The 13,276-nt window shown below is 48.2% G+C and overlaps 2 protein-coding genes across 3 annotated transcripts in view; one reads left to right on the top strand and one right to left on the bottom strand.

Moving 5' to 3' along the window:
* The window catches only part of LOC106742026, a 48,742-nt gene extending 40,657 nt beyond the window's left edge, over window positions 1-8,085 (top strand). For both annotated transcript variants that reach the window (XM_014614608.1, XM_014614609.1), the window contains 3 exons: window positions 1,399-2,351; window positions 3,954-6,644; window positions 7,169-8,085. In XM_014614608.1, the coding sequence (XP_014470094.1) occupies window positions 1,399-2,351; window positions 3,954-6,644; window positions 7,169-7,435 (3,911 nt within the window). In that variant the 3' untranslated portion in view covers window positions 7,436-8,085. The remainder of the gene's footprint in view (window positions 1-1,398; window positions 2,352-3,953; window positions 6,645-7,168) is intronic.
* Window positions 8,086-8,514: 429 nt separating this feature from the next.
* On the bottom strand, window positions 8,515-11,788 carry LOC106742028 (serine-threonine kinase receptor-associated protein). The gene is made up of 5 exons (XM_014614610.1): window positions 11,470-11,788; window positions 10,521-10,819; window positions 9,374-9,603; window positions 9,145-9,281; window positions 8,515-8,951 (listed from the first exon to the last, which is right to left on the bottom strand). Exons 1-5 carry the CDS (start codon window positions 11,582-11,584, stop codon window positions 8,740-8,742), a joined length of 993 nt encoding a protein of 330 aa, XP_014470096.1. The 5' UTR covers window positions 11,585-11,788; the 3' UTR covers window positions 8,515-8,739.
* Window positions 11,789-13,276: the final 1,488 nt, after the last annotated feature.

The raw sequence follows: 13,276 nt of genomic DNA, 5'->3' as shown, positions 1-13,276 counted from the left end.
ACCAATATCGTCGGTGTGCTCGCGAACGAAGTAACATGGACGATTTCTCAAACGTCGTATGTCCGGATTCGCCGGCGGTTCGCGCGGTTAATCGATTCTGCAAAACGCAGGGAAACACGTCCACGAAGATTTCGCTTATTCAATGTCAGGCGTATTCGGATCCAGGAGGCTGGAGGAGACTGGAAATATTGGAATCCCGATATTGTCACGTCAATGCTGTATAATCCCGGTTCCCCTTCGGAACCGACGCGTAATGAAGCCGAACCTTCGGCTTACATCGTCCCGCATCTTTCTCTCTTTCTCTTTCTTGCTCGCGAGTGCTCCAAGTTGCTGCTTTCTATTCGGGAATGATCGACTTTACTACGGCTCGCTGTATTCGTGATCTCGATAATTATCCGAGGATAGCCGGTATTTCATATGTCGATAAATTCGTCGTCGCTTTCTAGACGATGCGCGTAGCCTCGTCTCGATTGCACTCTCGACACTTTGCATTGTATTATCTCGTCGAAGTTAAGGTAGTAGTAGCTATTTGTTATGCTTATTTAATTTACCGCGGAGCATTCAACGTTAATTTCCTTCATCACGTGTGCCCGCTTCTGTGCAAACACAATCTTGTTCGTTCATCTTGTTCCTTTGTCTTCTCGTTGAACAAATCATTTTTTTTTTCTTTTTTAACGAGAACAATCGTGAATGTAATTAAGAGGCGGATGTAGTTTTATCTCATTAACGCCGCTCACCCTTACGAAGCAAAGAGAGAGTCGTGATCGCGCGCGTCTCGATAGTAGTGCGCGTCGAAAGAAGGAACCGTTTCTGCCCGCGGCAAATAACAGAAAACGAAAAGAAGCACGGTTGATCGAACGACGAAAGTTGCCTGTCCGGAAAACACGTTTTCTCCCACAACCAAAATTCGACGTCTACCGTAAAACATATTTGAGAGATGTCTGATATTTTCGATATCAAATATTCGAATTGCACGCCGCAGCAATCCGTCAATATTATATTTTTCCCTCAATAAGGAATATTTTAAATTATTTTTAAATGACTTTATTACATTAATTATCGCCACTCGCGATCGTCATGTTGTAATAATTATCAATTATATTATTAGACACGTTATTAAAGGCCGAAATATTTTATAATAACGATACTGAAAATTTTATGAAAATATATTAAAATACATCATTATATATTATACACATTACGCAGATTGTATATAAAATATGCAAGATACAAATCTATGGTTGTGGAACTTTGAAGATCTAAAATCTAGAAGATACCGTCTCGCTCGAACCGCCCACGTTGTTATACACTCCGCTAATTGTCCGCGTTGGCAATAGCTCGACCACGCGATAAAAGCATGCATCGAGCATCGAGACTCTAACGTGGTCTGCATTCCAGGCATCTCGAAGCCACGTGAATCGGTGGGCAGCCACAGTCTACCCACGTCGACCGACGTGGTCTCGAGGGTTCTCAGCCACCTGAGCACTTTGACGCGGCAAGGCAGCCACGAGGGTCTCACCAGTCTCTCCGGGCTCTGGTCAGAGCTGGTGTTGCGGGATATCGCCGTTACGGTCCATCCAGCAGACCGCAGAGACCGATGCTGCTCGAGCAACGCCAGAGGAGGATGGACTCGGCACCCGGAGTGCTACGAGATGCACGACGACAAGTTCGGCTGCAGCAGGTACTGGCGCTCGGTGCCGAGTCTGACGGTGCACGGCTGTCAGTTCGAGGCTCGCGAGCAAATGAACGGCGTGTCGGCGTACCTGGACGGATCCGCCGTCTACGGCGCCACGGACGACCGGCTGCACCAGCTGCGCACGTACCACGACGGGCAAGTCGACCTGACCGTGTGCGAGTTCTGCGAGTCGACGAGCGCGCTCGACCTGCTGCGGCAGGTACTCCTGCGCGAGCACAATCGCGTGGCCGAGCGGCTGGCGGCGACAAACGTGCACTGGGACGACACGAAGCTGTTCCTGGAGGCGCGTCGCATCGTCGTCGCGCAGTTGCAGCACGTTACCTTCAACGAATACGTGCCGGCGGTGCTGGGAGAAGACGCGCTCGTCCAGCCGGAGCTCGCGCTGCTCGCCAACGGCTTCCACCACGGCTACTCGTCGTCCAACGAGGCCGGCACCTACGACGTCGTAGCTCTCACGGCTCTGCGCGCCCTCGCGTGGACGTGGAGCACCGGGGAAAACGACACGCTGATCGAGGATCATGTTACCACTTCGGCCAACCAGGTCGACTTTGCGGCCGTACCGGACGCGGCGGCCCGGCTCGTCCATGTGGCGCGGGATCACGGTGTACCCGGATACGTCGAGTTCCTGGCCGACTGTATGGGCGAAAGTGCCCAGGTAGGCTTCTGTAATAAAGACAGTAATAATAATAATATTTATTTACGGGAAAGAGCAGCTTTTGCTCACAAAAATGGACGCAATATCTACGAGAATATAAAAGGAGAATATTCAATTTATGTTCATTTAAAGGTAAATTATAAATATTGAATTACAATAATATCGATACTAAAATAAAAAAGTAGGATAAATGATCAATCAGTTAGTAAATATAAGCCATACATACAAAAAGAGAAGAAAGTGTATGATATGAAATTAATTAGTGAATTGGGTTGGAAGTAAGCCAAGTTTTAAAGTTTTGAGATTTTCCACTGAAAATCGGTATAAAAATCGGTATAAATAATCGCGGTATAAAAAACTCCCGAGAATATTTTGGGCGTTAAAAGCAGCGGTAAAAATTAGAAACGTCGGGAAATTCATAATAAAATTTATGGTGATTGGACGTTCGAGTGGGTTCCTCGAAAGAGAAAATAAAAATGTTCATCGAGTCCCGAAGCTAAAATTATCGAAATCGCGGTGACTTCTAGCGATTATCTCATCGCTGATGAATATGAATTGGAATAACTCGATAGAGAAATTTTAGTTTCCCCAGCGTCAAAAGTTGTTAGCCTCTCATCGATTGACAGCTCAGAAGTGATTTTTTTTAATACCGGGGAATCCTGCGAATGCGAAGATGAACTTGAATAAATGCAAATGTTCGCCAATATCTATGCTATTGCCGGCCGGTTACATAAGAATCTCAAAGCAGGCGAGCAAATTCGGCGGTAAAGATAAATTTAGTAACGATTAAGTAATAATAATAAGCGACACATGGAATCTCCGATACCCGCTTAATTTCAACGAAAAAATGTAATTAAAAGATGCAGAAACAATTTCATTATTTCGACATGAAAAATGTCATTATTAGAGGCGCACATATTGTATTATGATCTCGCGTGGACAGAATGTGGAATTTTATCTTGATATCAGTACACTGAAAAGAAAAAAGTGCTACTTCAAGAAAAATTTGCTTGATTTACAGGTAAAGTGGTTGCTCTCCTATATTCTTTGGCAAATATTTACTAAAAACATAATTGACTATATACACATTGTAATATTTCCTTCGTTTAATTAAACATTTACTGGTACGTGTTAAAACAATTACGACGAGTATTGCATTAATTAAATTAGTTAAATTAAATTCATAATATTGAGAATATCAGAATTCTAATTTCAGAAAATATTTACTGGACATAAAAATCGAGATTTAAATGCTAAGTTTCTTCAATGGAAAAGAAGTATTACATGATTCTGTAATAAATACTCTCTAAAATTTAGAACAATTTACTTACATTTAATAATTTATTTACAAATTATTGTTGCGTTGAAGTAAATATTTATTACAAGCCAACATAATGCATTTAAATTGATAAAAATATCACTTGATTTAAGAGACCGAAAAACAGGTGATTACGTTCACTTGATTCTAGCATTTTCTTCCGTGCAGTAACATAATCGTTTCACGTAAATTATAAAATCTTTGATTCACAACGTCACGCGGAAAAAACGCGTGGATATGACAAGGCGACGCAAACTGATCCATTCCAACCCGTCCGATCGCAGATCCAGAACTTCACGAATCTCGCGCGAATGATGCGGCCGGAGCACGCGCAGCTGCTGAGCACCCTTTACACGCACCTGGAGGACGTGGATCTGCTCATAGGCGGGATCCTGGAAACTCCCGTGAAAGGTGCCGCTGTCGGGCCGACGTTCGAGTGTCTGCTGAGGAAGCAGTTCGTGACGATGAGGAAGTCCGACCGCTTCTGGTACGAGAACGACATCCCGCCGTCGGGTTTGACGGCGACGCAGCTCGCCGAGATCAGGAAGGTGTCGCTCGCCGGGATTCTCTGCGCGAACTCTGAGATGCTCAAGGTCCAGCCCAAAGCGTTCATCCAGCAGGACCCGTACCTCAACAGCAAGATCAGCTGCGAGCAATATCAGCCGTTGAACGTCGCGGAATGGGTCGAGGAATCGTTACCGTTACCGGTCCTGCGGCACAACGACGTGGACGTCGAGAGCACGGCGAGGAAGTTCACGCCCATCATCAGCCCCGACGTGTTGGCGGCGGCGGTGAAGAGGGCGGAGGAGGAGCTGATCGAGCGCAAGCAGCTCGAGTACAACGCCTGGCTGGAACAGAAGATCGCGGACCCGAAGTCGCCCACCGGCACCGCCGCCAGCTTCTCCAAGGCGAACAAGGACGCCCTGCTGCTCGCCAACTCGTCCATCATGTACGAACTGGCGACCAACGAGATCCTGAACGGCGTGCACGGCCTGCGCCGCCGGCGCCGGCAGATCTTCGACAGCACGGAGAACGTGCTGAGCTTCCCCAGCAACGACTTCTCCGACCTGCTGCAGAACGTCGACATCTCCGGCTTCCTGCCGCAGCAGAAGCCGACGAACCACGAGGAGGTGAACTGTCCGGTGGACGACTCGCCTTGCGACCCCACCTCGCCCTACCGCACCTTGTCCGGCCACTGCAACAACCTGCGCAACCCCACCCTCGGCAAGTCGCTGACCTCCTTCGCGCGGCTGCTGCCGCCCGTCTACGAGGACGGCGTGTCCAAGCCGCGGATGACGTCGGTGAACGGCGGGCCGTTGCCGAACCCGCGAGTGGTCTCCACCGTCATCCACCCGGACATCTCGAACCTGCACAATCGCTACACGCTCATGGTGATGCAGTTCGCGCAGTTCCTCGACCACGACCTCACGATGACGCCCATACACAAGGGCTTCCAAGAGTCGATACCCAGCTGCCGGTCGTGCGACTCGCCGCGCACCGTCCACCCGGAGTGCAACCCGTTCCCGGTGCCGCCGGGCGACCACCACTATCCGACCGTGAACGTGTCGTCGGGCGCGCGCATGTGCTTCCCGTCGATGAGGTCGTTGCCGGGCCAGCAACACCTGGGCCCCCGCGAACAGGTGAACCAGAACACCGGCTTCCTCGACGCCTCCGTCGTCTACGGCGAGAACTCGTGCATCTGCAACATCCTACGCGGCTTCAACGGCCGCATGAACGTCACGATGCACCCGGTGCGCGGCAAGGATCTCTTGCCGCAGTCGCCGACGCACCCGGAATGCAAGGCTCGCTCCGGTTACTGCTTCATCGGCGGCGACGGGCGCGCCTCCGAGCAGCCGGCCTTGGCGGTCATGCACACCATGTGGATTCGCGAGCACAATCGCGTGATGGAGGGCCTCAGGCAGGTGAATCTCCATTGGGACGGCGAGAAGCTGTTCCAACAGACCCGTCGCATCATCAGCGGCATGCTGCAGCACATCACCTACAACGAGTTCCTGCCGAGGATCCTCGGATGGAACGCCGTAAGCCTGTACGGGCTGAAGCTCTTGCCGCAGGGCTACTACAAGGAGTACTCGCCCACCTGTAACCCCAGCGTACTCAACGAGTTCGCCACCGCGGCCTTCCGGATCGGCCACTCGCTGCTGCGGCCGCACTTGCCGCGCATGGACAACAACTACCAGAACATCGACCCGCCCATCTTGCTGCGCGACGGGTTCTTCAACCCGGACATGCTCTACCAGGAGAGCATGATAGACGAGATGGTGCGCGGCCTGGTGGCCACGCCGATGGAAACGTTGGATCAGTTCATCACCGGCGAGGTGACGAATCATCTGTTCGAGCAGCACGGCATACCGCACTCCGGGGTGGATCTGATCGCCCTGAACATCCACCGCGCCCGGGACCATGGGCTGCCGTCGTACAATCATTACCGGGCGCTCTGCAACCTCAAGAGGGCCACCACGTTCGAGGATCTCTCGAGGGAGATGGCGCCGGAGGTGATCGCCCGCATGAAGCGCATATACGCCTCCGTCGACGACATCGACCTGTTCCCGGGCGGCATGAGCGAGAGGCCGCTCCAGGGCGGCCTGGTCGGGCCCACGTTCGCCTGCGTCATCGCCATCCAGTTCAGGCAGTCGAGGAAGTGCGACCGTTTCTGGTACGAGACCGACGACCCGAACATCCGCTTCACCGAGCACCAGTTGGCCGAGATCCGCAAGACCACTCTGTCTAAAGTGGTGTGCGAGAACATGGACCGCCACACGGAGATGCAGCGGGCGGCGTTCGACTTGCCGAGCAATTTCCTGAACCCGCGCGTACCCTGCCACTCAATGCCGCATTTGGACTTCTCCGCCTGGCGGGAGACCAGACACGGCTGTCAGATCGGCGGGAGGAACGTCGCCGTCGGCGAGTCCGGCTTCCCCACGCCCTGCACCAGCTGCGTCTGCACTGCCGAAGGCGTAAGTGCATCTCTGGAGATCTCTAATTTTCCCAAAGTCACGATCTGAAATCTCCCTATCATTTTGCTCCATTCGAATTCCGACGGCGCGGATAGATCGTGAGGAAGCATCGGAAATTGGAGTTTCGAGAGCTCCGAGAAGTCAAACTCTTGAGATCGAACTTCTGAAATTGAGTTTCTAAAATTAAAGCTTTCCAGTCTCCCGTCTTGTTTGACGACGTCAGGAACGAGAAAACGCAAGCCCAAAATTCTTGCGAAATATGTAGAATTAAAAAAGACATGTCTATAGAACAACATTTGTGATCCATTGAGTACATTTCAAATTATTGTTTCTTTGTTAACCTTATTGGTTTGGCCATTATCTTTAATGGTTAATCAAGACAACTGCGACGAGGAAATCGGAGCCTTAAACTCTCGTCGAGTTCGGATTCCCAAATTGAAATTGGACACTCCAGAGAAAAAGAAAGAAAGCGAGAGAGAGAGAGAGGGAGAGGGGAATTTTAACGATTCTCCTATGTTTTTCAGACGCAATGTGCTTCGCTGAGAGTCACGGACTGCAATCAGCTCCTGCGAGAAGCTTCCCGAGAATCGATCCTGCGGGACGACGTGTGCACCGCGCAATGCGGCTTTGTGCTGGCAGCTACGGAGACCACCGCGAGATTGCAACAGTTCACCACACCCAGCAACAGCTTCCCTGGCTTCCCGTTGCACCGGAACAACCTGGGAAGCTCGCCGACGCCGACCTCGTTCAATGGCTTCAAGCTGCCCGACCTGTCGCAATTCATCGGCTGAAGCGCGCGCGGTGTGCAAGAAGAAGACTTTAAAAGCGTAAACTCGTTGCTTACCGATAAACAATACGCAGGAAACACACTGCTTTACTTCGAGAGAGACTGTACGACAAACCCGATCCCCGAATTTAATCGATTGACTGATCAGGCGAGAACCTAATCAGCCAATTAATTAAACCCGCGCGCGAAAGAAAGCTCAGTACCGCAAACGAAACGGAATAAAGCGCACGCTTCCCCGCGAGGGACGCTTCATCGGAAGATAACGGAAGTTACAGTACCTGCCGGCGTGTAAATATAGATGATAAGGCGCAAGTAATAAGTTCACCGGACACGAAGAGAAGAGATCGCATCACCGAAGAGAAGAACGAGAGAAGGGAGACGAGGCGCGGGAAGACGCGCGAGTATACGCACGGGATACGGAGGATTGTCGGTCAGTTGTTTTCCTTTTGTTTCCTTCTTCCTTTTTCTCCCCACGAATGAAAAATCGGGCGCGCTGGAGGATCGCGCGAGAACGGCGAGAGAACGAGCAAGAGTAAACTTATCATCTCACCTTGCATACATGGCAGTGATGTCATGCGCGGAAACTGGAATCGAAGAAATGCGGAGTATATCGGATTGGAGATGCACGACGTCGGTCGCGCGTAGATCACACGCCACCAATGCCGAGCATCTTTCTCGCGCGTTTAGGTTAACGATCAGACGGACGGACGGACAAGCGATATTGGTTTGAGGAGGCGGCAAAAAAGAAGAATAAGAAATGCGGGTGAAACGTTCGTTCCGAACTCGTCTTTCTTTCTCACGTTATACCTCTACCTTAATTTTGTATTATAATAATGACAATGTATAATGTTAATAAATGTTAATATTTCTTTTTCTCCTCCGTCTCTCTCTCTCTCTCTCTCTCTCTTTTTCTTTCACACATATATTCGTCGTAAATACAAATAGCGATCGTGTCCGTCGCGCTTCTCTTCGAGAGAAGAGCGTGTTTGGTCCTCTCGCTCCTTTTTAGTCTTATCTGGAATTTGTGTGTGTGTGTGTGTGGCGCGACGGAAGCGAGTCGAACTTTCTCCACAATAGTAGGCGCTCGTTACAATCCGTTTATATTATTTACAAGAATTTCCGTCGATGGACAAAAGTGGCCCGTAAAAAAAAGGATGCTCGGATGTTTCGTTTGCTCGTTCGTACTTCGATTTTGGTCCAAGAGACGTATCCGCGTGTCGCTCGGGCGATCGTCGGGTGGGGAACGCGTTCGCGAACTGTGGTATGTCCGGTGAGCTTCTTGCTTGCTTCGCTGCGAGGCTTTTAGTTTTAATTGGCAGGCACTTCCTGCTTATTGTTGATCACGGCGGCGTTCTCTTGTATCGCGGGCGTCTGTTCGACGCAACGCCACAGTCCGTAGGTCTTGCCGACCGTGGTCTGCCATAGTCTCAGTGTACCGTCCTCAGATCCGCTCGCGTACAGTTCACCGTCCGGTGAGAAGCGTACGCAGTGGACTGGCCCGAAGTGTCCTTTGAACGACTCTGAGAACAGGAGTTTTTATCAGCACGGTGAGGAGCAAAAGAGTTCATTGGATTACTCTCTCGACGAAAATCGCAGAGTATCGATCGTGTGTAAATTCACGCGAAACTTTTTTCACGTTTCCGCTCTGGGGGAAAAAATTATACCCTGATCGATATCCTGATTTGTAAAAATACGTAAGAGACAAAATCTCACCTATCTCCGCGCCAGTGCTGTAGTCGAACTTGTACATTTTCAAATCTTCCCCGCCGCAGACGAAGATACTACAATCCGGATGCAGACTGGCGCTGTTCACTTGCGTGGGCACCATGAACTCTTTTATCTTCGTTAATCTGATATAAGGTAAAATTCGAGGGAGAATTATAGATCACTAATTGGATATTACGTCTTATATCATGTTTCGACGTTGTGAGTCGACACGTACTCCTTGCTATTCCAGAAAGTAACGATGTTCGAGTGAGTAGTAGTGATGATCTTGCCGTCCTTGGACACTTCCATGGAACTTGGAATCGCAGGGAAGTCTAGTCTCTTGACCTCTTGCCCGCTATTTCTGTCCCACACCCTTAATGTCTTATCGTCCGCGCAAGTGACCAAGGCGGAGTTGTTATCAAAGAAAGTGACGTGCCTAATACCACTTGTGTGACCTGAGAAGATCTGAAACGAAAATACTCTGTATGAAACATTATTGCATCGGATTAGGAATGGGCGATGCCCATGAAATAAACCGATGTTTAAATAATCAATTAAATATATAAAAAGAAAGCATCAGAGTGTTCGGTTGATAATCAAGGACCATTTAACAGAAACTCAAACCCTTTCGGTGCATTCAGTTTCTCCTTGATACCGTTAGATGGCGCAACAACAAAAATACGAAAAAGATTAAGACTATTTTATTATCATTTTTGTAGTATTATTATTATTAGTATTATTATTTCCAAATAATACGACTCGAGGATTAGTCAAATTTTCTCTTACTTTCAAGTTTCGTAATTCAAAAAGTATGGGCTGTTACTTCAGCAAAAATGATGATAAGGAAATAATTTAAAAAACATTTTATAGTTTAAAATCCTCCGTTTTCAGAGTATTTAATAACAGAGATTATAAAGCTGTATTATTTTTTATATATTCAATTAAATGAAAAATGGTATTTAATTTTCAATCACATCTTCCTGGTAAGATTTATATCGAAAATTCATTTGTATCAAAAATTGTAAAGATATATTGATAAAAGAAAATTTTAAGTTTTTTATTTATTTATTAATGAACGTTGTACATCAGTTTGTTTCACCAACGAGCAGACAAAACTTTTTCTGATAATCAAGAAATGAAAATCCAAACTGAATAGATTACACAGCAGTGTCCATTAAAGTTTAGTAATGAAATTTAACATAAAGTTTATAAAATTTGATAATCAAGTTTTAATCAAGAATATTGAACAGATAATTGATCCTTTAAAAAAGAAAGCAAGAACTAGATACTGATCAAGTGACCTACATGGTTTATTTCTATTGCATGTGCTTTGGTGTTAATTATAATTTAATTTTTATCAAACCATATAACCTCAAACTTACCTGTGGAGCTTCTTCTGGTTTATTAAGGTCGTAAATGCGTACTAGCTTTTCATTAGAGGCAGTACACAGATGATTGGAATCGGTACTGAAGTTGACAGACTTAACTATATGATTATGTTGGAAAGAATGCACCTCCTCTCCTTTAATCGCATCCCAAACTTTAGCATTAAAGTCAGCTGCTCCTGTCGCAGCACGAGTAGCTTGTGGATTTAATGCTACACCCCATACCGCTCCCTTGTGTCCTTCGAATGTACCGATCCAATCTCCAGTGTCACCTTGTCGCAACATGGGTTTGCCATCTGTGGAAAGAAACCATTGTTCCAAAAAAAAATTGCTTCCATATGTGCATAATGTAAATTAAACTAATCATACATGTCACACAAGATACACACAGAAAGAAATATCAAGCTTATATAAGGTAAATTCATAGAAATTTAATTTTAGGTTATTCGGTCAGTTTAACAACACGACACACTGATCATGACTAAATCTCTGTGCGGGACGCATGAGAGCAGAAAAAGACGTTGACACGCGGAATCCTTCGCGAGATCTAAATAAGGTATTTCCTCGTCATCAAATACGCGATAACGGTGGCGGATGATCGATCATGCTCTCGTGGTGGCATGAGAGTATGACGAAAGCCGAGTCATCATCGATCACGATGAAGCCATGAGGTTGTCTCGCGTAACCTCGCGGAAAATACACACGAGAGCCGCCGCCGCCTCTCCGTGTCAATCACGGAAGCGGCGGAACGAGCGGCGGAGTCGTCAAGAGCACGCGGCGTCTAACCTCGAAGTTCGCGGGAGCCTTGGGGCCGGCGAGGGGAATTGGGCCAAGGCGATCGAGAATCGAACTCGTCGCGATCGAACGAGACCGAAAGAGAAAATCCGCGAGGGGACGCGTGCGATGTGTACGTCGGAGAGGAAACGCGAGAGCTCGTTCAAAGTACCTTTACACGCCGAGATCAGGTAATAACCGGACTCTGTGACGTCGGAGAAGGCGAGGTGCACCACGGGCCTCGTGTGGCCGCTGCACGTCAATGGTGTTTGCCTGAGACTGGCCATGGTAGTCGTCACGCTTCTCTTTTCCCGGTGCTGACGCGTCAGGTTGTCAAAAGTACGTACGAGCGAAAGGACGGACGGACGGACAACGATGACACCAGTGACGCTCGAAACGGCTACCAAGCTGTTCCTCTTCACTGTGTACGCTGCGCTTCCGGCCGACCCGTCACGCCGCACGTCCGACACACGACTGACGACCGTGGCGCGCCGATCGGCGCACCACGCACCGGCGACCAAGTTCAGAGCGTTCCGGCCAGGAAGAGAACGCCGCGACCTCGCCGCGTCCTTGTCTTCCGTTTTCTTTTTCCTGTCTTCTGCGCCCGCCTTCGACGTCTCCTGCTTCCCTTCCCGCCGTGCGTCGCGATCGTTACCGAGTCGGGCCTATGCGAGAAGAACGGATTCTCTCCGGACGCCCGGAACGTCGCGGGAGTTTCGCCGAGAATGAGAGAGAGGAGGAGAGAGAAAAAGAGACCCGCGTCGAATCGAATTCCACGACATCGGCGGCGATCCGAGCGGAAAATTCCCGCAGGAAATGTGACGACGGAAAGCGCCCTGTCCAGATCGCATGGTGGAAAAATCGTGGAGGCTAATAAGCAGGTATCGCGAAATTATATATGCGGCGACAAGCCGTGTAATTCCGATAACGTTGTCGCCCGCCATTTCGCAATCGCGCGGTTTTCATCGCGTATGCTTCGTTCCGCGAGATCGAACGGTCAGGGAACAACGGCTACGGGAATAATAAGTGTTTTCTTTGCACGGCCAATGTTGCCTTTTTCATGCGCGAAACTAAACGGAACGTACGCTTTGATAAGCAGGAGGAAACGGCGGGATACGGAAAGTGCAATTGAGCGGAATAGAAAGGGAATGAGGAAAAGAGCAGGAGAGAGAGAGAGAGAGAGAGAAAGAGAACCGGAGATTCGTTCTTTTTCAGCTTGCGCTCTTTTACGTTTCTCCACGTTTTTAAATTTCCCTCTCCTTTTATCGCCCTGCCTTTTTAGTACCGCGATATCCGAGGTATTTCTCGTATCGGCCCTGTGAGCTGTTTTCCAGGCGATCCTTCTCGAGCCACGACCATGAATTAAAACGACTCTTTTCCCTTTCCCCCGTCTCTGCCAAGTAACCTCGGGTACATTTCATAGAACGCGCGTTTTTGCAACGTGCATCGACTATCAATCAGCCGAACCTCGAAGGATACCGGGGAAATATCTCGGTGAGTATTTCAAATGCACCGCATGGCGCAACAATTCGCTCTGGAATAACTGGGAATAACCAATAATATCGAACAGCCGGATAATTGAGGTTATCCCCTTTCTCAATAAACGTGCGAAGTGCCGCATAGAAGAACGATATGCACACGATTTATTAACGCGGTAATATTGTTCTTTGTACTTCGCGTTTCTCATGCACGAACGATAAAGCTTCTATTGCGATAAAAAAGGCAGTGATAAAAACTCGATGTAAGCGAATGATGTCAGTATTTTCTGAGTTTCAAGCAGTTGGTAATTTAGAAAAATGTGGAGAAAATTGAAATTCAATTTCAACGAAAATCACGCAGTCGTTTTGGCGTAACGTTAATTTCGCGAAACAGATTTTTTCCTTTAGGTTTACAATCATTTGTTACAATATTTGTAATTTATTAAAATAATATTGTCTTTGCACATAAAACTATCAGTGTGAGTCGTATGGATTGAAAGA

This window comes from Dinoponera quadriceps, unplaced genomic scaffold (genome assembly GCF_001313825.1).
Source record: "Dinoponera quadriceps isolate SergipeBrazil2010 unplaced genomic scaffold, ASM131382v1 scaffold696, whole genome shotgun sequence".
Classification (NCBI taxonomy): Eukaryota; Metazoa; Arthropoda; class Insecta; order Hymenoptera; family Formicidae; genus Dinoponera; species Dinoponera quadriceps.
The sequence above is the reverse complement of the archived record's forward strand: the minus strand, read 5'-3'. Positions and strand labels throughout refer to the sequence as shown.